Genomic DNA, 18,532 nt, shown 5'->3' on the forward strand with positions numbered 1-18,532 from the left:
TTATCTGAAACACAGTGCAGCTAAAGTTTAATTATGGAAAGCTGTTTTAATCAGGAGCAGTAAATTTCAAATAAATCTAAATTGGCCTTCAAGCAGAATGTTTTTTGTCTGCATTATTAAACATCAATGACTTGTGATCTGACAGCAAGAGGCATGCACATCCTATGAGAAGCATCTTAGTGAAGTCACTTTGTGCCTTGGCCAGGCTGTACAGAGCTAGGTAACTCTTGGCCTACTAACTGGGTTTGCAAAGTAAAAAAATCTTTTGGGAATAATAGCAATGAGGATAGAAACCAAACGATATGCATCAACTTCCACAACCTGTCAATAGATGCTTATGTGTGACCTCACAATAACTTGTGTTTATTTTTGTTTTGTGCCCTTAGTATGGAAAGCATCTCAAGGTGCTTCACAGTGTAGAAACAGATGGTGCACTTACATAAAAGGTTTGGAGAGTTGACTTAAGGCATGGTCAAAAATAAATGAGATGTTAGAACTGGGGAGGAAAGAAGCAAAGATGTTGGAGGGTATTCCAGAGAATGAGGTTTGTTTTTATTCCTTTATAGGGTGTGGGTGCTGCTGGCTTGGCCAGCATTTATTGGCCATTCCTCATTGCCCTTGAGAAGTCAGTACTGAGCTGCCTTCTTGAACCACTGCAGTCCATGTACTGTAGATACACCCAGTGTTGTTAGGGAGGGAGTTCCAGCATTTTGATCCAGTAACATTGAAAGAATGGTGATATACTTTCAGGTCTGGATAGTGAGTAGCTTGGAGGGGAACTTCCAAGTGGTGGCGTTCCCATGTGTTTGCTGCCCTTGTCCTTCTAGATGGCAGTGGTCGAGGGTTTGGAAGGCGCTGTCTAAGGAACCTTGGTGAGTTCCTGCAGTGCATCTTGTAGATTGTACACATTGCTGCTACCGAGGTGATACAACTGAAGGCTATTGTCATTAAGGACAGAGAAGAGGAAGAGCGTGGTGGTGCATAGGAAGCTTGAGTTGAAGGACCAAAGTGAAATGAGGTGGAGTGAGGCCATTGAAGCATTCATTAGTAAAAACTGTTCTGGGGGATGGCAAGACTGCGGTAGTTGGCAATATGCATAGCATCACACATGATTACAGCACAGAAAGAGGCCCTTTGACCCATCGTGCCTTTACCAGAACTCTACAAGAGCAATTTAGCTAGTCCCACTCTCCCCTCTTTTCCCTGTAGCCCTGCAATTTTTTTCTGTAAAGTACTTATCCAATTCCCTTTGGAAAGCCACAATTGAATCTACTTCCATCACTTCAGGTAGTGCATTCTAACAACTCACTGCATAAAAAAAGTTTTCTTCATGTCACTTTTGGATTTTTTGCCAATCATTTTATGTGTCCTTTAGTTCTTGGCACTTCCACCAATTAAAACAGTTTCTCTCTTATCTACTCTGGCTAAATGCCTCATGATTTTGAACACATCTTTCAAATCTCCTCTCAACTTTCTCTGAGATGAACAACTTCAGCTTCTCCAATCCGTCCTCATAACTGAAGCCCCTCATCCCTGGAACTATTCTCATAAATCTTTCCTGTGAACCCTCTAAAGCCATCACATTTTAGAAAGGATTGTACACGTCACATTGTCCTACTTTATTGATGTAATCAAACTGTATTCATCTGCCATAATGGTATTTTTTAACATCAGAAATTATAGTTTAAATAAAATAAACGTACATATTTCACAATTATAAGTTCTGCCTTGTGTGCCTTTCAATAAGTTAGCAATAAAGGCCTCAGCTTATTCCTCCAGCCTAGGCTTGGTGATTTTGTTGTTAGAAAACGGATCCGGTATCTGAATATGTGCAATGTGCATAATTTCTCAGTAACGTTTAGTTAGCTAAATGATAGAAGCCCTTTCTCCATCTGTAACAAAATGTATTTAAGTTGTTTTTCAAAACTACTTAAGAAGACTTTACTCAAGTTCAATTTATTTTTTTGAATAGTTTTAAAACTGTACAAAGGAAGAAATGGGAAGGAGTTAAAAAGAAGTACCAATGATGTGCAAACCCTCTTAATTATTATCTCTATTTTGTTTAATGGTTAGAAAATATGAACATTCTAATTCTAACAACAGAACATTCCAACTTAAGGATTTAAACAGTGTAAATAAAAAACAACTGTTTCCAATGGCTGAGTGTCGATAATTAGCAAGCACATATTTAAGTTATTAGGCAAAGGATTCAAAAGTGACAAAGGAAAATCTTTTTTACACAACCATATTATGATTTGTAATTCACTGCCTGATAAGGTGGTGCATACAGATTCAAAAACAGCTTTCAAAAGATAATTGTATAAATATTTGAAGGAGAAAAAAATTGCAAGGATATGGGGAAAGAGCAGGCAGGTTGAACTGATAATTACTGATGATCAGCTATTAAAGAGAGTGAGAATTAGTCTGTCTCTGTCTTTTGGTTTCTCTCTCTCCTCCCCCACCCCCCAATCTGGGGCATGTCCAATGTACTCCCCATCCCTTCGCAACTTAGATGTGAAATGCATCATTGAAGCATCATATTCCACTCTTCAGGATCCACTGCAACTGCACCCAACCACCCACCCTGCCACTCCACCCCCAAGCTGTTAATATCTCTGTTAGGTCCATTGTGGTTGATTAAAGCTTAATGAATCAGCAGTCGTTATTCAATAATGTTTGCAACCCTGCTTTAGTTGCCAATTAGTTATGATTTAGTTTGAATTGTGACAAATAGCTTTTCTGTTGCTGCAGAAAAACTGTGCGTTTTTAATTTTGATTAATAAATCTATCCCCAAATTTTGAGCAGTGAGGCAATTCTCTACATTGAGAAATTCTTTTTGAAGTACATGCTTATACGTAAATTTCTGAAGTAATTGCTCTATTTCATTGATATTTCACTTCCCTCATACCGTGGTGGTTGGTAATTCCTTCCCACAGTATGATGACCACTCACTATTTAAACAAAGACGACATCTGAAAAATGGCAAAGTACATGGAATGAAGAATGATGATACTAATTGTGGTATCTTTGCCAGAGGGAAATACTGGAGACACACATGTAGTTCCAATACCCAACTCAAACTGATTTAATCTGATTTGATTTATATACATGCATACACAAATGGCCACAAGAGTGTGTTATTACAGTAATCATTTTTTTAACTACATTCTATTTTTTAAACTGTTCCTGATGCTGAGACTATCTAAACCACAGAGGAATGACCGACCTTATTTACAATATTTTTTGAAATCAAAGTTACAGTAAATGAGAGGGAAAAACCCTGTGGAAATTTACATCGATGAAACTCCCGTTTCTCCAGGCCATTTTTGAGGTCATCTTCTCTGGCTGCTTTAAGCGTTTATTTTAACGAAATGCATGTTAATTTTAGAGTAGTGTGTCATGTACTACACATTGTATTGTCAACTGGCAAAATGTAGATTTGCACTCTGGTCTGACACTGTGTTCTTGATCTACAATAGAATAAAATTGGTGAACAACTTATGACAGCCTCTTAGACACCACCTACTGGTATGTTAGAGAGTAGCATCAACAGAGTCCTATCTGAGCTCCTCGTCAACGAGAATATGAAATGAATCGCCATAAAATGCTCTCTTTTTGTTTTATTGTTCGTTGTTTAGCTTCAAGTTTTTAGACTGCCTAAATGTCCGTCTTAAGATAATGTTTAACATTGCTTTCAGTACGGACTGAGGAAGCTGTGTTTCTATTCTGAATAAAAGCAAGGTCTAAAGGAACTGAATCCTTTAGTTTAGAATTCAAGGGCAAAATCCTGGTTCCAAAAGTAACAAACAAGCTGATTTGAAGCCAATGTCCTGAGGAAACCCACATAGCCTCATTCTTACAGCCTCCCCTCATCAATTCAAACTCTTATTAGCTATTCTGACATTATGCCTGAGCCACTTTTATGCTTGTTGCTCTGTACAGATTAATCCTTTATTTCTATCCCTGAATTACAAAGCTGAAAACCAGGGCTGACCTTAGCCATTGTAATAGAATTCATTCAGAATTATTTTCCCATTGCCAACTGAGTGAGTCATCCAGCTTTGACTCAAGTGAGACAGCAGCAGCACAAAAATAAAATATGAAAGGATATTTACACTACAGACAAATACTATTGTTAAAAGTTTAATTGTGATGCTCATTCACAAGTTAGGATCAATGAAATATTTCTCTGTATCCAAAAAGTGATTTTCTAAGAATATTTGAGGTCTCTTTGAAGTCATCCAGTAAAATTTTGCCAGTTTGGGAAGAATAAAATGGGCAGCAAATGGGATGCATTCTTGTTTCATTTAACAGTGGCCAGCTGGCAGCTGTCATTTGTTTATTTAAGATGGTTGTTAGACAGTTGGGGTAATTCTCTTGGAAAATGTTTATTGTACAAGCCCTTCTTGGTTGTTTCAATTTCTGTAATATTGTTCTAACTGGTCTTCTACATAAAACCTCATGAGTTGTGATTCTACCAAACCAATGCAGCCCATGTCCTCACCCCCTTAACATCTCAAAATTCCTTTCAACTCGAGTAGCTAATAAGTTGACTTGACAATTTTTGAGCTCATTTTCACAACTCTTACCTTTGCCTCTCTCTATCTTGACAATCTCCTCTGGTTGAAGTGACAACATAGACTTTCTGTTCCATTGACATCAGATCTGTTCATATCTTTTGAAGCTCCATAACCTGTTCAACTTACCTTGCCATCTCCCTCTCTCTCTCTACCCCTCTGACTTCCTCTTCCCCTCCCTCTTTCTCCCTATCCCTCTCTTTCTCTCTCACTTACTCTCTCCCCTCAACTTCTCCCCTATCTTTGCCTTATAAAGATTCATCAAAGCTGAAAAAATGCTTCACCTTTGTATGAATCACCTATATAGCCACTGAGAATTGAGTCACACTGATCTCTCATTGGTGGGATCTGGGGTTGAATCCAGCACAGTCAGGTGCATAATACTACTTTTTTTCCTGACAGCTGTTAAGAGGTGATTAGTGAAATGATAAAAGCAAAATATTGAGTTCAACAATTTTTGATCATGAACTCTCTCCTTCATCCCCACCTCCTTTCTGATCCCCCTTTTTCTAATAATTTATCGTTTTTTTTACAACTATATATTTTTTTTCTTTTTCCTCCTATTTTTAAATTTATTTCAATCTATTGTTTCATCTCCACCTTTTAGCCCTTTTCGATCCCTTCACCCCCACCCCACCCCGACTAGGGCCATCTACCACTAGCTCGCTTCCCTTAATGTCCCCATTACCACATCCTTTAGCTAATATCACCACCATCAACACCCCTTTGTCCTTTTGTCTATGACATCTTGGCAGTCTCTTCTTGGCCTCCACCCATCACTGGCCCTCTATCAAGCTCTCCTGTCCCACCCCCTTCTACCAGCTTACATTTCATCTAATTTCTATATGCCTTAGTTCTGATGAAGAGTCATACGGACTCAAAGCGTCAACTGTATCCCTAACCGCAGATGCTGTCAGACCTGCTGAGTTTTTCCAGGTAATTTTGTTTTTGATTAGTGAAATGAGTTTGAATGGTCTCATTTCAGGTCGCAGTAGATGACATCAACAGTACAAATTGCCCATTTATCTTTAACACATCCATACATTTAGATCAGTATTGATGCTGGGACCACCAGTGCGATACCTGATAAGTTGTAATATTTTTAATGTGATGCTGAGCCAAAAGTCCATCACAATTGTGTCAATCTTTACACTGTTGAAAAATTGGTCTTTGACATTTGTATCTAGCTAATCAGAAACCAGTTTTAACAGTATCAATTCTATTTCCAATAATATGTAGTGCAGCTTTGGTAGCACAAAAAAAATAGTTACATGAAATGATGAAACATGAAGCAGAATTTCAGAGGAAAAATTAAAAACTGAAGACGAAGATATAAGTACTGATTATAAGTACTTTTAAAGTTTCAGGCCCAACAGAGTGTCAAATTCTGTGAAGGGCTGCAATTTGTCCCGATGATTGTTCTGCAGCTTTTTGTTAAAACTTGAATTGTTCCAAGAATAAAGTGCGATCAAATCAAGCATTTGTTTTTGACTTTGTTGGCTGTATAGGTTGCTTTTGAGTCAACTAGGGAACTAAAAAGATGAAACTACTCATTAAACTTCTCTTTCCAGGTGGTAGCCTACCATTACTGCCAAGCAGACAATGCCTATACGTGCTTAGTTCCAGAGTTCGTGCACAATGTGGCAGCTCTGCTCTGTCGATCACCCCAACTTGTTGCCTATAGGGAGCAGCTCCTCCGGGAACCGCATTTACAGAGTATGCTCAGCTTACGCTCCTGTGTTCAAGATCCCATGGCATCGTTTAGAAGAGGAGTCCTGGAACCACTTGACAACCTGCGCAAAGGTAGGTCAAATTTTGTTGAGCAGGAGTTAAGTTCTAGAAATTAGATATTGGGTGTTTTTTGGCACAGTGCTTTGGAGTACTTTAGAAAGGTAGGACTGATGTTCGTTCTGGAATTCCTGATCTCAGCTATGTTTCTGTTGGAAGCTATTTTACATGATGTCTCCCTGGAAAGGGAAGAGAAAACTAGGCAGGATTCTACACTGGAACTTTTTCCTGTACTTCTGGGTGGCTGAGAGCAAGTTGCTTGGCTTGCTTTGCTCCCTCGATCACAGCAAGTATGTGGCCCAGGACAAAATCGTAAGGGGAAAAATAGGTGTAAAGAGAGTAACATATAGTATATGAAAACAGAAAGTGCTGGAAAAAACTCAGCAGGTCTGACAGCATCTGTGGAGCAAGAAACAGAGTTAACGTTTTGAGTCTGTATGACCCTTCTTCAAAGATAAAGAGAAGTAGAAGTATGATGAAATTTATATTGTTTAAGGGGGTGGAGCAGGTAAAGCTGGAAAGAAGGCCAGTGATAGGTGGGAGCTAAGGAGAGATTGACAAAAATCCCGTGGACAAAAAGACAAAGGAAATGTTAATGGCAGTGGTAAGGGCTAAAGGGGATGCTGATAGTGCCATAAAGTTAAAAAAAGCAGAATGTGTTAGTAGCAGAACACGGGTAAGCGCTCCGTGAAAGAACAACATGGAACAAGTAGCAGATGACCCTTTTGGGGGTGTTGTGAGGGGACGGGTCAGAGGTTGGAGAGAAAAGATGGAAAAAGGGATAAGAAGGTGAAAAAGGGATAAAATAATGAATAAGTGAATAAAAATGAAAATAAGTGGGTATAAAATTATTTTTTTTTTAAAAGGGGGATAAAAAAGGGGTGAAGATAGAGGAGAGAGTTCATGGTCTGAAGTTGTTGAACTCATTAAGTCCAGAAGGCTGTGAAGTGCCTAATCGGAAAATGAGGTGCTGTTCCTCCAGTTTGCATCGGGCTTCACTGAAACATTGCACCAGGCCAAGGACGGACATGTGGGCATGAGAGCAGGGTGGAGTGTTGAAATTGCAAGTGACAGGGAGGTCTGGATCATGCTTGTAGACAGGCCAAAGGTGTTTCACAAAGTGGTCACTTAGTCTGCGTTTGGTCTCATCAACGTAGAGGAGACCATATTGAGAGCGGGGATAAATTCAGACAGGGTGAATACAGTGATTAGAGTACCATACTTTCACTGAGACCCGAGTCTGAAACTGGACTTGTTGGATACCAAGTTTCACTTGAATTGGACTAAAGTTGAATGTGTAATGGCTGTCTTAACTTTGTGGATGCAGTTCAATTTATTACTGTTCACAATTTTGTAGCCCACAAACTTACTCCGGTGACTAGTGTGAGTAATGGAAGTGCCACTTGATCGCCTAGCCTGGGATAATGTTCTAAGATTGTGCATTTAGGCTTATCATTGGCACCAGCAGACACAACTTTAGCCTACGTCTAACCCATGCTCTAATTCAACTCGAAGTTTGTAATATAAACAACTTCTGCAGAAATTAAAAATGTTCTCTCCCTTAGTACTAATATAACAACCTTGATAGCACAATTCAACCATTAAAACATAACTCGGATGACTTCAATAACATGATTTCCAATTAAATTCTGTCATTTTTTGTGAATTTTCCATTGCAATAATTAAACCACTGTAATCACTTTCTACCATTAAATATCATTACAAATGGTTATAACCTCCAGTGCCTCTAGTGGCAAAGCACTAATGAACCTATACAAAAACAAAAACAGAATTACCTGGAAAAACTCAGCAGGTCTGGCAGCATTGGCGGAGAAGAAAAGAGTTGACGTTTCGAGTCCTCATGACCCTTCGACAGAACTTGAGTACTAATGAACCTATGTCTGAGTTTGCTGACAGAAATTCCTGATAACCGCCTACTCACTATTTTTCCAAATAGTAAAGCGATCTGTTTGAGACTTGCTTAACTCATTACAATTTTCCTTTTATATTTGTAGACTTGAATAACATCAAACAGCTGCAGAAGCCATAGTTTTTTTTCCACTTTCTCTTAAACCAAAATTATTAGTTGCCTATTCTTTAAAGGAACCCTGTCAGACAGGTGAATAGCAAAGTTTGAGAAGGAACAGTGATATAATGACAAAACATAACCTCCAGTATAACTGGTGCATGAAGTTGATAGAAAAACTGATGTAACAAATGGAGGGGTCCTCAAAGTTTACCATCTGTGTTCTACAAATTATACAGCTGCCCAGTGATGTAGCTGGGGCTCTTCTCCATGGGAGATTCTATACTCTGCAACATCTTTTGATGGTTTTTCCAGTCTGCAAGACCTCTGCAAAATTGTAATGAGGATCAACAACAAATTGCAAATACATAGCACCTTTAAAAGCATTTCACAGGTGTGAGGAAAGTGGAATAAATATCGAGCCATGAGGCACCATGAGAGATGCTAACATTTAAGCCAGACCTCAGTGTTGTGCACCTGATCACCCTATATCCCCAAGAGCTGAAATAAATTCCAATGATGAAACACTGCAGGCTGCTATTTTTGCCTGTTTGCTCCTTTTCACGACTGTTATCACCCGGAAATGTGTCCTTCACTGAACATATATTTAAATGGAAATTCAGTTATCCCTTGCTAAAATAAGATGGTTGGTGAAGGCATTGTGCCATGGAGGGCTGTGGAGATGCTAATTGACACCTCATCAGAAATCCACCAAACTCTCTATCCTCCCAGAGAATACTTAAGTAAATTTTGATATGTTTATTTATTCTATCTGTAAGGAACGTTTTCTCACAATAATAATGTATGCTGTGGCTATTATTGTATTTTCAAACAAGCCTCAGAATGAGGATAGATGTAATACATTCACAATGTAATTACATTGGACTGTAGGCAGTTTCAGAAACTGAGCTGATTCTCTGCTTCATGGACAGCGTGCACTTATCCATGGAACATCTTATTGATACTGAATTCCTTGAAGATGTCCAATTGGTAGCAGTTGTTATAGCTAGGAACTCTTGGTCTCAAGCAATCCATAAACCTCAGACTCTGAGTCACATATTACAGGGATCAGCATTACAGACAGATTTAAGCGTCAAAATGAAATGTGGCATGATAATTCAATGATCTGTCTCTTTCTCAGCCTGTTCAACACCTGGCCCCTCAGTGGAGTATAATTTGAAAATCCACTGGTTCAATGAAAACCAATTTTAATGTGTGTGTTGCTACGAAAAGATATGCGTTTTGGGTTTTATAACCATTTTGTGCATGAAAGGCCAATGTTATTGCTGGCAGTTGTAAATTTTATTTCTCTTTCAGAGCGAAAGATTGCAGATGAAGATTATATCCTCTTAATTGATGGCCTGAATGAAGCAGAGTTCCACAAACCAGATTACGGGGACACGATTGTGTCATTTCTCACTAAAATGATTGGAAAATTCCCATCATGGCTGAAGTTAATAGTGACAGTTCGAACAACACTTCAGGTATGGTCACATGACATGAGCCAAACTTGCCTAAGATCATTAAAGGCTATCAAGATAGTTGTTGATTTCCTGAGATGGCAAATGTAGCTATTAAGTTTGGATTTTGATGCCTGTTTCAATTAAAGATAAATATAAGGTTATAGTTTTCAAATTGGCATGATCCAAAAGTGGGGTACAAGCTTTATATTACTGGTGTTTTTACAAATTTGATGAAAGTCCTTTGGTAGAACTGCATACTGACACTGATCTAGCACTGAGCACATTCTGCTGGTAAAAGTATATAAAGACCAAGATGCTTTGTGATGTTAGAATTGCATCTCTGTGACTAGCTTTTCCCCTGCATGGTATATAAGGCTCTACCCTGTCCTGGACTATCAATTTGTTGAAAACCCATTTGCTTGTAAACAAGTATACCACCTGCCTAAACCATGAGGTTTGCTGTTTGCAAATCATGTCTTGTGTGTAACATGTGGCATTGGTTAAAGCTAAGAATGTATAATGGATGCGGGGAAATTTTGACCTTCTTCATAAGGTGTAATTTCACTGAATCTGGGCTGCTAGCCCAGTACAAAGCCCATCGGTCTTTAGTAAGGGAATTGCAATTTGTTGCAGAGAATCAACCAGATTCCCACTGGAAGTGTAAAAGTGAACATGTGGTGAAGACAGGAGCAGACTCAGCTGTGGTACTCTGTGGTTGAATAGCCTGCCAAACTTCAGTGTCCTGTCTCTCATCTGATAAAAGATAAAATAATTGGTTAAAATAAGGAAGGGCCTCTGGTGCCTATGGAACTGTACAACGTCAGAGTCAGGAGAAGAAGATGAAGGCAGAAATCAGCAGAAAAAAGCAGGCAAAAATTTGTCGGACCACCTTGAAATATTGTGTTGGGTTTTAGTCATCCTTCATTTAACAAAACATTGACGCATTAGAAGGGTTCAGAGAAGTGTGACAAAGATGAAACAGAGGTTGATGACCTCTATTTAGCTATAGAGGAATCCACAGCTTCGGCTGAGAAAACATGAACGGTCTGGTTGGCGTCCTCGTCTCGCTGGAAAGATCAGTTTTGCCCTTTTTGTACTTCCTACGTTAAAGGTCCCATGCAGTGTAAACAACTTATGAAAAATAAGGAGAGGGACATAATACTTTTTATTTATTTCTTATTCATTAATGGCAAGGCCTGCATTTGTTGCCCATCCCTCATTTCCCTTGAGAAGGCTTGCTAGACCATTTCAGAGAGCAATTAAGAGTTAGTCACATTGTGTGGGTCTAAAGTCACATGTAGGTCAGACCCGATAAGGACAGCAGATTTCCTTCTCTTAAGGACATTAGTGAACCAGATGGGTTTTTACAACAATCCGGTAGTTTCATGATCACTACTGCTGATACTACCTTTTTATTCCAGATTTATTTATTAATTGAATTTAAATTCCAAAGTTGCCATGTGGGATTGGAACTCATTGCCTCCAGATCATTAGTCCAAGCCTCTGGATTGCTAGTTCAGTAACATTATCATTAAATACCGGTAGAGATTCTTCTTTTCACAACCATTTCTATTGCACTGTTGTTGATAGTTGTGTCTGTGCATCCCACCAAACAATTTGATGGGAGTGATTTCACAGCATATCACCATTCTAGGCTTTTTGTTTGTTGACGAGATACAGTCTCTTAAATGGACTGGAGCAGTTGACAGTTTGGCATATAAATGTTATATGAGCTGCGGAAGATGATTTGTTTAGCAGTAGTCAGCAATATTTTCCCAGTAGCCCCAGGAGTTCTTAGATTAGTGTCCTAGGCCCAACCGTCTTCAGCTGTTTCATCTATGACCTCTCTTTCTTCATAAGGTCAGAAGTGGGGATGTTCGCTGATGAATGCACAATGTTGAGCACCATTCGTGACTCCTCAGGTACTGAAGTCTTCCATGTACAAATGCCAGCAAGACCTAGACAATATCCAGGCTTGGGTGGGCAAGTGGCAAGTAACATTCATGCCACACAAGTGCCAGACAATGACCATCTCCAACAAGAGAGAATCTAACCATCTCCCCTTGATATTCAATGGCATTACCATCGCTGAATCATCCAATATCAACACCCTGGAGGTTAGCATTGACCAGAAACTGAACTGGACTAGCCATATAAATACTATGGCTACAAGAGCAGGTCTAAGGCTAGGAATCCTGTGGCGAGTAACTCATTACCTGACTCCCCAAAATCTGTCCACCATCTACAAGGCACAAGTCAGGAGTGTGATGGAATACTCTCCACCTGCCTGGATGAGTGCAGTTCCAACAACACTCAAGGAACTTGACACCATCAAAAACAAAGCAGCCCACTTAACTGGCACCCCGTCCACCACCTTCAATATTCACTCCATCCACCACCGCAGCACAGTAGCAGCAGTGTGTACCACCTCCAAGATACACTGTAGGAACTCACCAAGCCTCCATAGATAGCTTTTCCCAAACCCACAACCACTACCATCTAGAAGGACAAGGGCAGCAGATGCATGGCAACACCACTGCCTGGAAGTTCCCCTCCAAGCCACTCACCATCCTGACTTAGATATATATCACCATTTCTTCATTGTCACTGAGTCAAAATCCTCAAACTCCCTCCCTAACAGCACTGTGAGTGTACCTAAATCACATGGACTGCAGCGGTTCAAGAAGGCAGCTCACCACCAGCTCCTGAAGGGCAATTAGGGATAGGCAATAAACATTGGCCTAGCCAGTGACACCCACATCCCATGAATGAATAAAAATGAAGTAGCGGATTATAAAATGACAATGAAAATTTGGAATTGCATCTGCTGCAGTGAAAGATGTGTGTTGCTGACTTCTTGCACATTTGACTTTATCCAAAATAATTGAGCTTTGATTTGGGTTCTGAGTTAGGTCCTCTTCCCTTATTTTCATGGACTTACTGAGAAATGTATTGTCTTACTGACCCTTTTCTTCATTGTGCATTGATGTCTCTGTCATGGATCCAGACACTTTAGCTATAGCGGCTATAAATCATTAAGCCTTGTACTACCGCTGTGATATCACTCCCATCAAACTATTTTACTTCTTCCTAAAAAAAAATGTTTTTTTTTTACAGGAAGTGGCCAAACTTCTTCCATTCCACAAGATATATCTGGACAAACTGGATGTGAATGAGGCAATAGATCAGGACTTACAGGCTTATATCCTTCACCGAATCCACAGCAGTCCTGAAATCCAGAATAACATCTCCCTCAATGGTAAAATGGACAACACAACCTTTGGCAAACTCAGTACTCATCTCAAGGCTTTGAGCCAAGGGTCATATCTCTACCTAAAACTGACTTTCGACTTGATTGAGAAAGGATACTTGGTGCTTAAGAGTTCAAGCTATAAAGTAGTACCTGTTTCCCTCGCTGAGGTCTACCTCTTGCAGTGCAACATGAAATTCCCTACCCAATCCTCATTTGAGCGTGTGCTACCACTGCTGAATGTGGCTGTGGCATCCTTACATCCTATGACAGATGATCAGCTTTATCAGGCAATCAATGCAGGAAGTATTGATGGCAGTCTTGAGTGGGAGGACTTTCAACAGCGGATGGACAATCTTTCCATGTTTCTGATAAAACGGCGGGATATGACACGGATGTTTGTTCATCCATCCTTTCGAGAATGGCTGATATGGAGAGAGGATGGAGAAAAGACAAAGTTCCTTTGCGATCCCAGGTGAGAAATTGTAACTAACGTCTCTTTTGTGAGAAACTTGGACAGCGGAGTGTTGATAAATTTCCTGTCTCTTATTTTCGTTATCAATTGGGTAATATTCAGAACTTTAACAAAGCTTACCTACACTGTAGATCTATAGTTTAAAAAAAACTTGAAACATGATCACATTTATGCAAATGTTATATTTTGACTGCCTGATAAAACCATCTCATATCTTGGAACATTATAAACATCAAGAATAGAATAAGGTCATTTATCCTATCATAGCTCAGCTGAGTACATGATCTTTTAGTGCATTTGTTTTTGGGTAATCCAGTTTTAAAGAGTGTTGGGTTAATTTTCTAGCGCTATAGTATTTGAACCATTTGACAATGTAAATTCAAATAGTCTGCATCAGGTTCCACTTCACTTGTGGCATTAAAGAGCTCATTTTATCTGCTTTTCGAAACCGCAGTCAAATATGTGCACTTGTGTAAAGAGCTGTCTAATGCTGCCATTTGAAATACATTCATGATCATCTTCCATAAATCTATTTATTTTAAATATGGCAGAGTAATGATGCATTGCATTTCACGGGATAATGAAGTTGGTTTATTGGTTTCCATTGTTTTTTTTTATAAGCAAATGTTCCTGCCTGAGGCTACAAGCTAAATTCAGGATGAATTTACATATCATATTTGCAGGGGTGGTGTTCTCTGATACACGTTTCAGATTATCACTGTATATTCAATACACAAAGATAATTGGAAAGCTATTATTTAAACATTAATTTTACTGTTTTTAACTTCGAGTACACTGACAGTATATACAAAAAATAGAAGTGAATAATTTTTGAAATAATTGGAAATGTGCTAGCTTTTTCATCTCTGAACCCCATGCTCAGCTTGGCAGTAGGTAATAGAAAATACAAATTAACAGTCAGTTTCAATCTATCAGCTCAGAAGGTGGCAGCCACCAGGGATCATTTCAGTGCAGAAATATTTTTTTTAGTCGCCGCATTATAGGAAGGATGTGATTGCACTGGAGGGGGTGCAGAGGAGATTCACCAGGATGTTACCTGAGATGAAACATTTAAGTTATGAAGAGAGGTTGGATAGACTTGGGTTGTTTTTGTTGGAGCAGAGAAGACTGAGGGGCAACCTGATCGAGGTGTACAAGATTATGAGGGGCATGGACAGGGTGGATAGGGAGCAGCTGTTCCCCTTAATTGAAGGGTTAGTCACAAGGGGTCATAAATTCAAGGTGAGGGGCAGGAGGTTTAGGGGAGACTTGAGGAGAAACTTTTTTACCAAGAGGGTGGTGATGGTCTGGAATGCGCTGCCTGGGAGGGTGGTGGAGGCAGGTTGCCTCACATCCTTTAAAAAGTACCTGGATGAGCACTTGGCACATCATAACATTCAAGGCTATGGGCCAACTGCTGGTAAATGGGATTAGGTAGGTAGGTCAGGTGGTTCTCACGTGTCGGTGCAGACTCGATGGGCCAAAGGGCCTCTTCTGTACTGTGATTCTGTGACATTCCTGAATGTCCATAAGTTTGTTGTGCTTTTAATGGAAGTATTCTGCTCTTGTCATTCTTAACTTTCCAACATTGGCTTGTGATCCCTGACCTTTGAAACCTTGATCAAAGTAAGCAATTTTTTGTGATCAAATTTGTTATTCTTGATGTAACTCATTCATTACCCAATATTGGTGCCTGGTTTACTTTATCTCATTACACAGGCTGCTGTCATTATTCTGGTCCTGCTTAAAAAAAATCTGTAGCACATCCCTGTAGTTAACCCTGCCCAATAGCTACTTGTTTTAAGTTTTCCTCTGGAATATGAAATCAGGATCTTTAACTTACAAATTATCTTAGGCTACCCTCCCTCATCACTATTTCTATATTCTTGTGGATGTCCTTCTATCTTCTGGAGATGCACAATTCTTCTGAAATCCCAATGCCATATCTCTGTAGTTTTGAGGTTGTGCTTCTGAAATTTCACTAATATATTTTCCCCAAATAGCGGGGTGCCTAGGAGGAAGATCGGATACTGTTCTTGGATCTTATGTACGTTTACCTTTCTTCAGGATGCCCTGAAACCCTTTTGTTTGAACATTAACTTCAGGGTCATTTACGTTTTAGCTGTATTCTCATTTCAAAATCAGTTTTAATTCTGCACCTGATGCCTAGGTTTTCCGCCCTTTACGTTTTCTCGCATTTCCCAAGAATTCCCACTTCCTTAGGTATTTACTGTTCCTCTGGCTCTTCAGCGTTTTTGTCTGTTACTTGACTCAGGCAGTCTGTTCATTCATGCCCCTTATGATCCTTCAGGTTGTCTTTTTTATTTTATATGTGTATATTCCTATTTTAAATAATGTTGAACCAATGCCGTTGATCTGGTATGTTCAAGTTTGGAGAAACTTCTCTACCCAAAAGGTTACCTTATCTGTTATCTTCACAGATGCTGAAGTTTTTACTGTTATCCATATATAGATGTTAAACACACTTTATATATTCTCTTTCCCAGAAAGCAGTGGAGGCTGGATCATTGAATTTATTTAAGTCTTGAATTAGTTAGATCTTTGACAAACAAAGGAGTCTAGGGTTATGGGAGGCAGACAAGAAAGTGGAGTTGAGACTACAGTCAGATCAGCCATGATCTTATCGAATGATGGAGCAGGCTCCAAGGGCCGAATGGTCTACTCCTGTTCTGAAGTCCTATGTTCCTGTATTCTTATGACACACCATATGCTTCCAGCATTTTCTGATTTTGCTACAGATTTCCAGCATCTGCAGTGTTTCACTTTTCACTTTCTATTTTGTTCTACTCCCTTTACCGTCCTGTAAGCTGTCCTTCTGTCTGTCAAACTAATGCATCTTCCTTACTCCCTGTAAAGATTTAATTAAATTAAGTCTATTCTAGATTAATAGCTAGTTTCTCTGATTCAGTCTTGTTTGGGCACAGTTCATCTTTGCCCTACCAACTTGGCTTACCCCCAGGATACTGGTAGTTATTTGTGGACTAGCACCTACCAGAGTCTAGTCATTCTGCATCATCAACACCAAGGTTCTTGCCTTTATAATTGGCAGCTTTGTCTCACCTCACTGTTTGCTTTAAGCCATCCTGTGGGATCTGTTGGCTGTGCATAACTGCACTGTGTGAGTTGCTTCATTAAAGCAGACAAGTCTTTGATGTGGGGTAAGACCTCATTATCTTAAACACAGACTTTTGGTAGATTGAGCTAAAGATCAATTTAAAATCAGTAAAATTGATGAGTAACGACTTTCTCTCCTCACTGAGTTTTCATGAGAATAATTGGTCAGTTGTACTGCAGAATTTTCTGAACATTGATTGCTCTTCTCCCAAAAAGCCTCTTACCTTGTCCGCTAATGTTTGAGATGAGTACTTCAGTAGTTTGGCTGATCAAGCTTTCTTCTAATTAGTTATCGTAGCTCATAGTATCCTCTTTATAAATTGTTGCAATGACCATTTTTCTCCACTTGTTGTAATACTTTTTGAGCAAATTCTACGATGAGATATGGAATGTTGCTTTCACTATCTCTCCACACCACCTCACAGCATCATTTTGGCCATGTTGTATCTCCTCTTCTAGTAGCTGCTATATATCATAGCTTTTTACGTCTGCTGGGGGTTGGCCATTCAAAGCATTCTCATCTGTGTTACTGTAACTTACAGAGATTCTTAAAATTTTTATTCCACCTCTTTGCAAATCTTCTGGTTTATTCCATCTACATCTGTTTACACCAGTTAATTTTTTTTTTAAGCAGAGTTGTTGCAGTGGTGGTGTTGGTCCTGAATGCCATAGGTTGGACTGTCCCACTCCAAAGCAAATTTCCACAAATTTGCTGGAGAAGTGATTAGAGTATATCGCAGCAAGCATCACGATGAATCAAGGGCAAAACAGCTGATGCCCGGCACAGCCCCATGGTGTTGGGCATTGGGTCTGCTTTAGTACAGAGTCTGGCACTTTGAAGTACCTAAGATGTTTTACCCCTAGCCACATATACAAATCATATCTATATATTTTAAAAAAACAGTAGTATAAATGCATGAATTGCAATCGGTCTCCCCTGCAAATTTTTTAAGTGGCACCAAGAGGATTGTCATGTTATGAATTATTATAATTGTTAAAAAAAATCCCCTGGGCAACTATTTGCTGACACAGCGTGACATTCTGATCCTATGAAATGCACTTGCTTTAACAAGTCATCTATTTTAACTAGAAAACGAAGCCAGTCTCTGTGAAACATGACCAGTTGCTTATCATTCCAACTAGTGTTTAATGCTCATTTCTTATTCTCTACATATTGCTGAAGTTTAATCTCAATTCTGAAAGCCACAAAAATAGGATTGGCCCAAAGCGTGAATTCTCTCTGATGATCTTGTGTGCACTAAGTGTGGATAATGAAGCATCAGAAGTAAGCTTCTTGTATAAACCAATAAATCAGATTGCTGCCAGCTTTCCAGCACCATTATGTTTCAGTCTTAAGTGGCAGAAGCATGAACACTTTGCTTAAAAGCTGCTAATTCCCAATATGGAGACCTAAACTATGCACAGTATTCCAAGCGTGGTCTCATCAAAGCCCTTTACAATTGTAGTAAGGCTTTCGTATGTTTGTACTCCAAGAGGCCAACATATCATTTGCCCTTCTAATTGCTTTCAATATCTGCATGCTAATTTTGTGTTTCTTGTAGATTGAACCCAAGTAAAGAGAGATGTTGGAGGAGAAAGGTGTGATCGAAACAATCTCACAAAAATATTAAAAACTCCCAATAGATTTGTCCGTCAGAATTCCCTTTCATGAAATCTTGTTGACTCTGCCTAATCATATTCTAATTCTCTGTTCCTTGTTGCTGTGTCCTTAATAATGGATTCTGCATTTTCCTAATGACTAACTAGCCTGTAGTTCCTTATTTTCTCTTTCGCTCCTCCCTTAATAGGGATGTTAT

General features: G+C 39.3%; 1 protein-coding gene across 5 annotated transcripts in view; it reads left to right on the forward strand.

Annotated features, from left to right (window-relative positions):
• tanc2a (tetratricopeptide repeat, ankyrin repeat and coiled-coil containing 2a) overlaps positions 1-18,532 on the forward strand; it is a 920,169-nt gene that overhangs the window by 746,134 nt on the left and 155,503 nt on the right. For all 5 annotated transcript variants that reach the window (XM_041217622.1, XM_041217623.1, XM_041217621.1 and 2 more), the window contains 3 exons: positions 6,150-6,381; positions 9,710-9,876; positions 12,973-13,580. In XM_041217622.1, coding sequence (XP_041073556.1) covers positions 6,150-6,381; positions 9,710-9,876; positions 12,973-13,580 — 1,007 coding nt within the window. The remainder of the gene's footprint in view (positions 1-6,149; positions 6,382-9,709; positions 9,877-12,972; positions 13,581-18,532) is intronic.

The sequence above is a fragment of the Carcharodon carcharias genome, chromosome 23 (assembly GCF_017639515.1).
Source record: "Carcharodon carcharias isolate sCarCar2 chromosome 23, sCarCar2.pri, whole genome shotgun sequence".
NCBI classification, from domain to species: Eukaryota; Metazoa; Chordata; class Chondrichthyes; order Lamniformes; family Lamnidae; genus Carcharodon; species Carcharodon carcharias.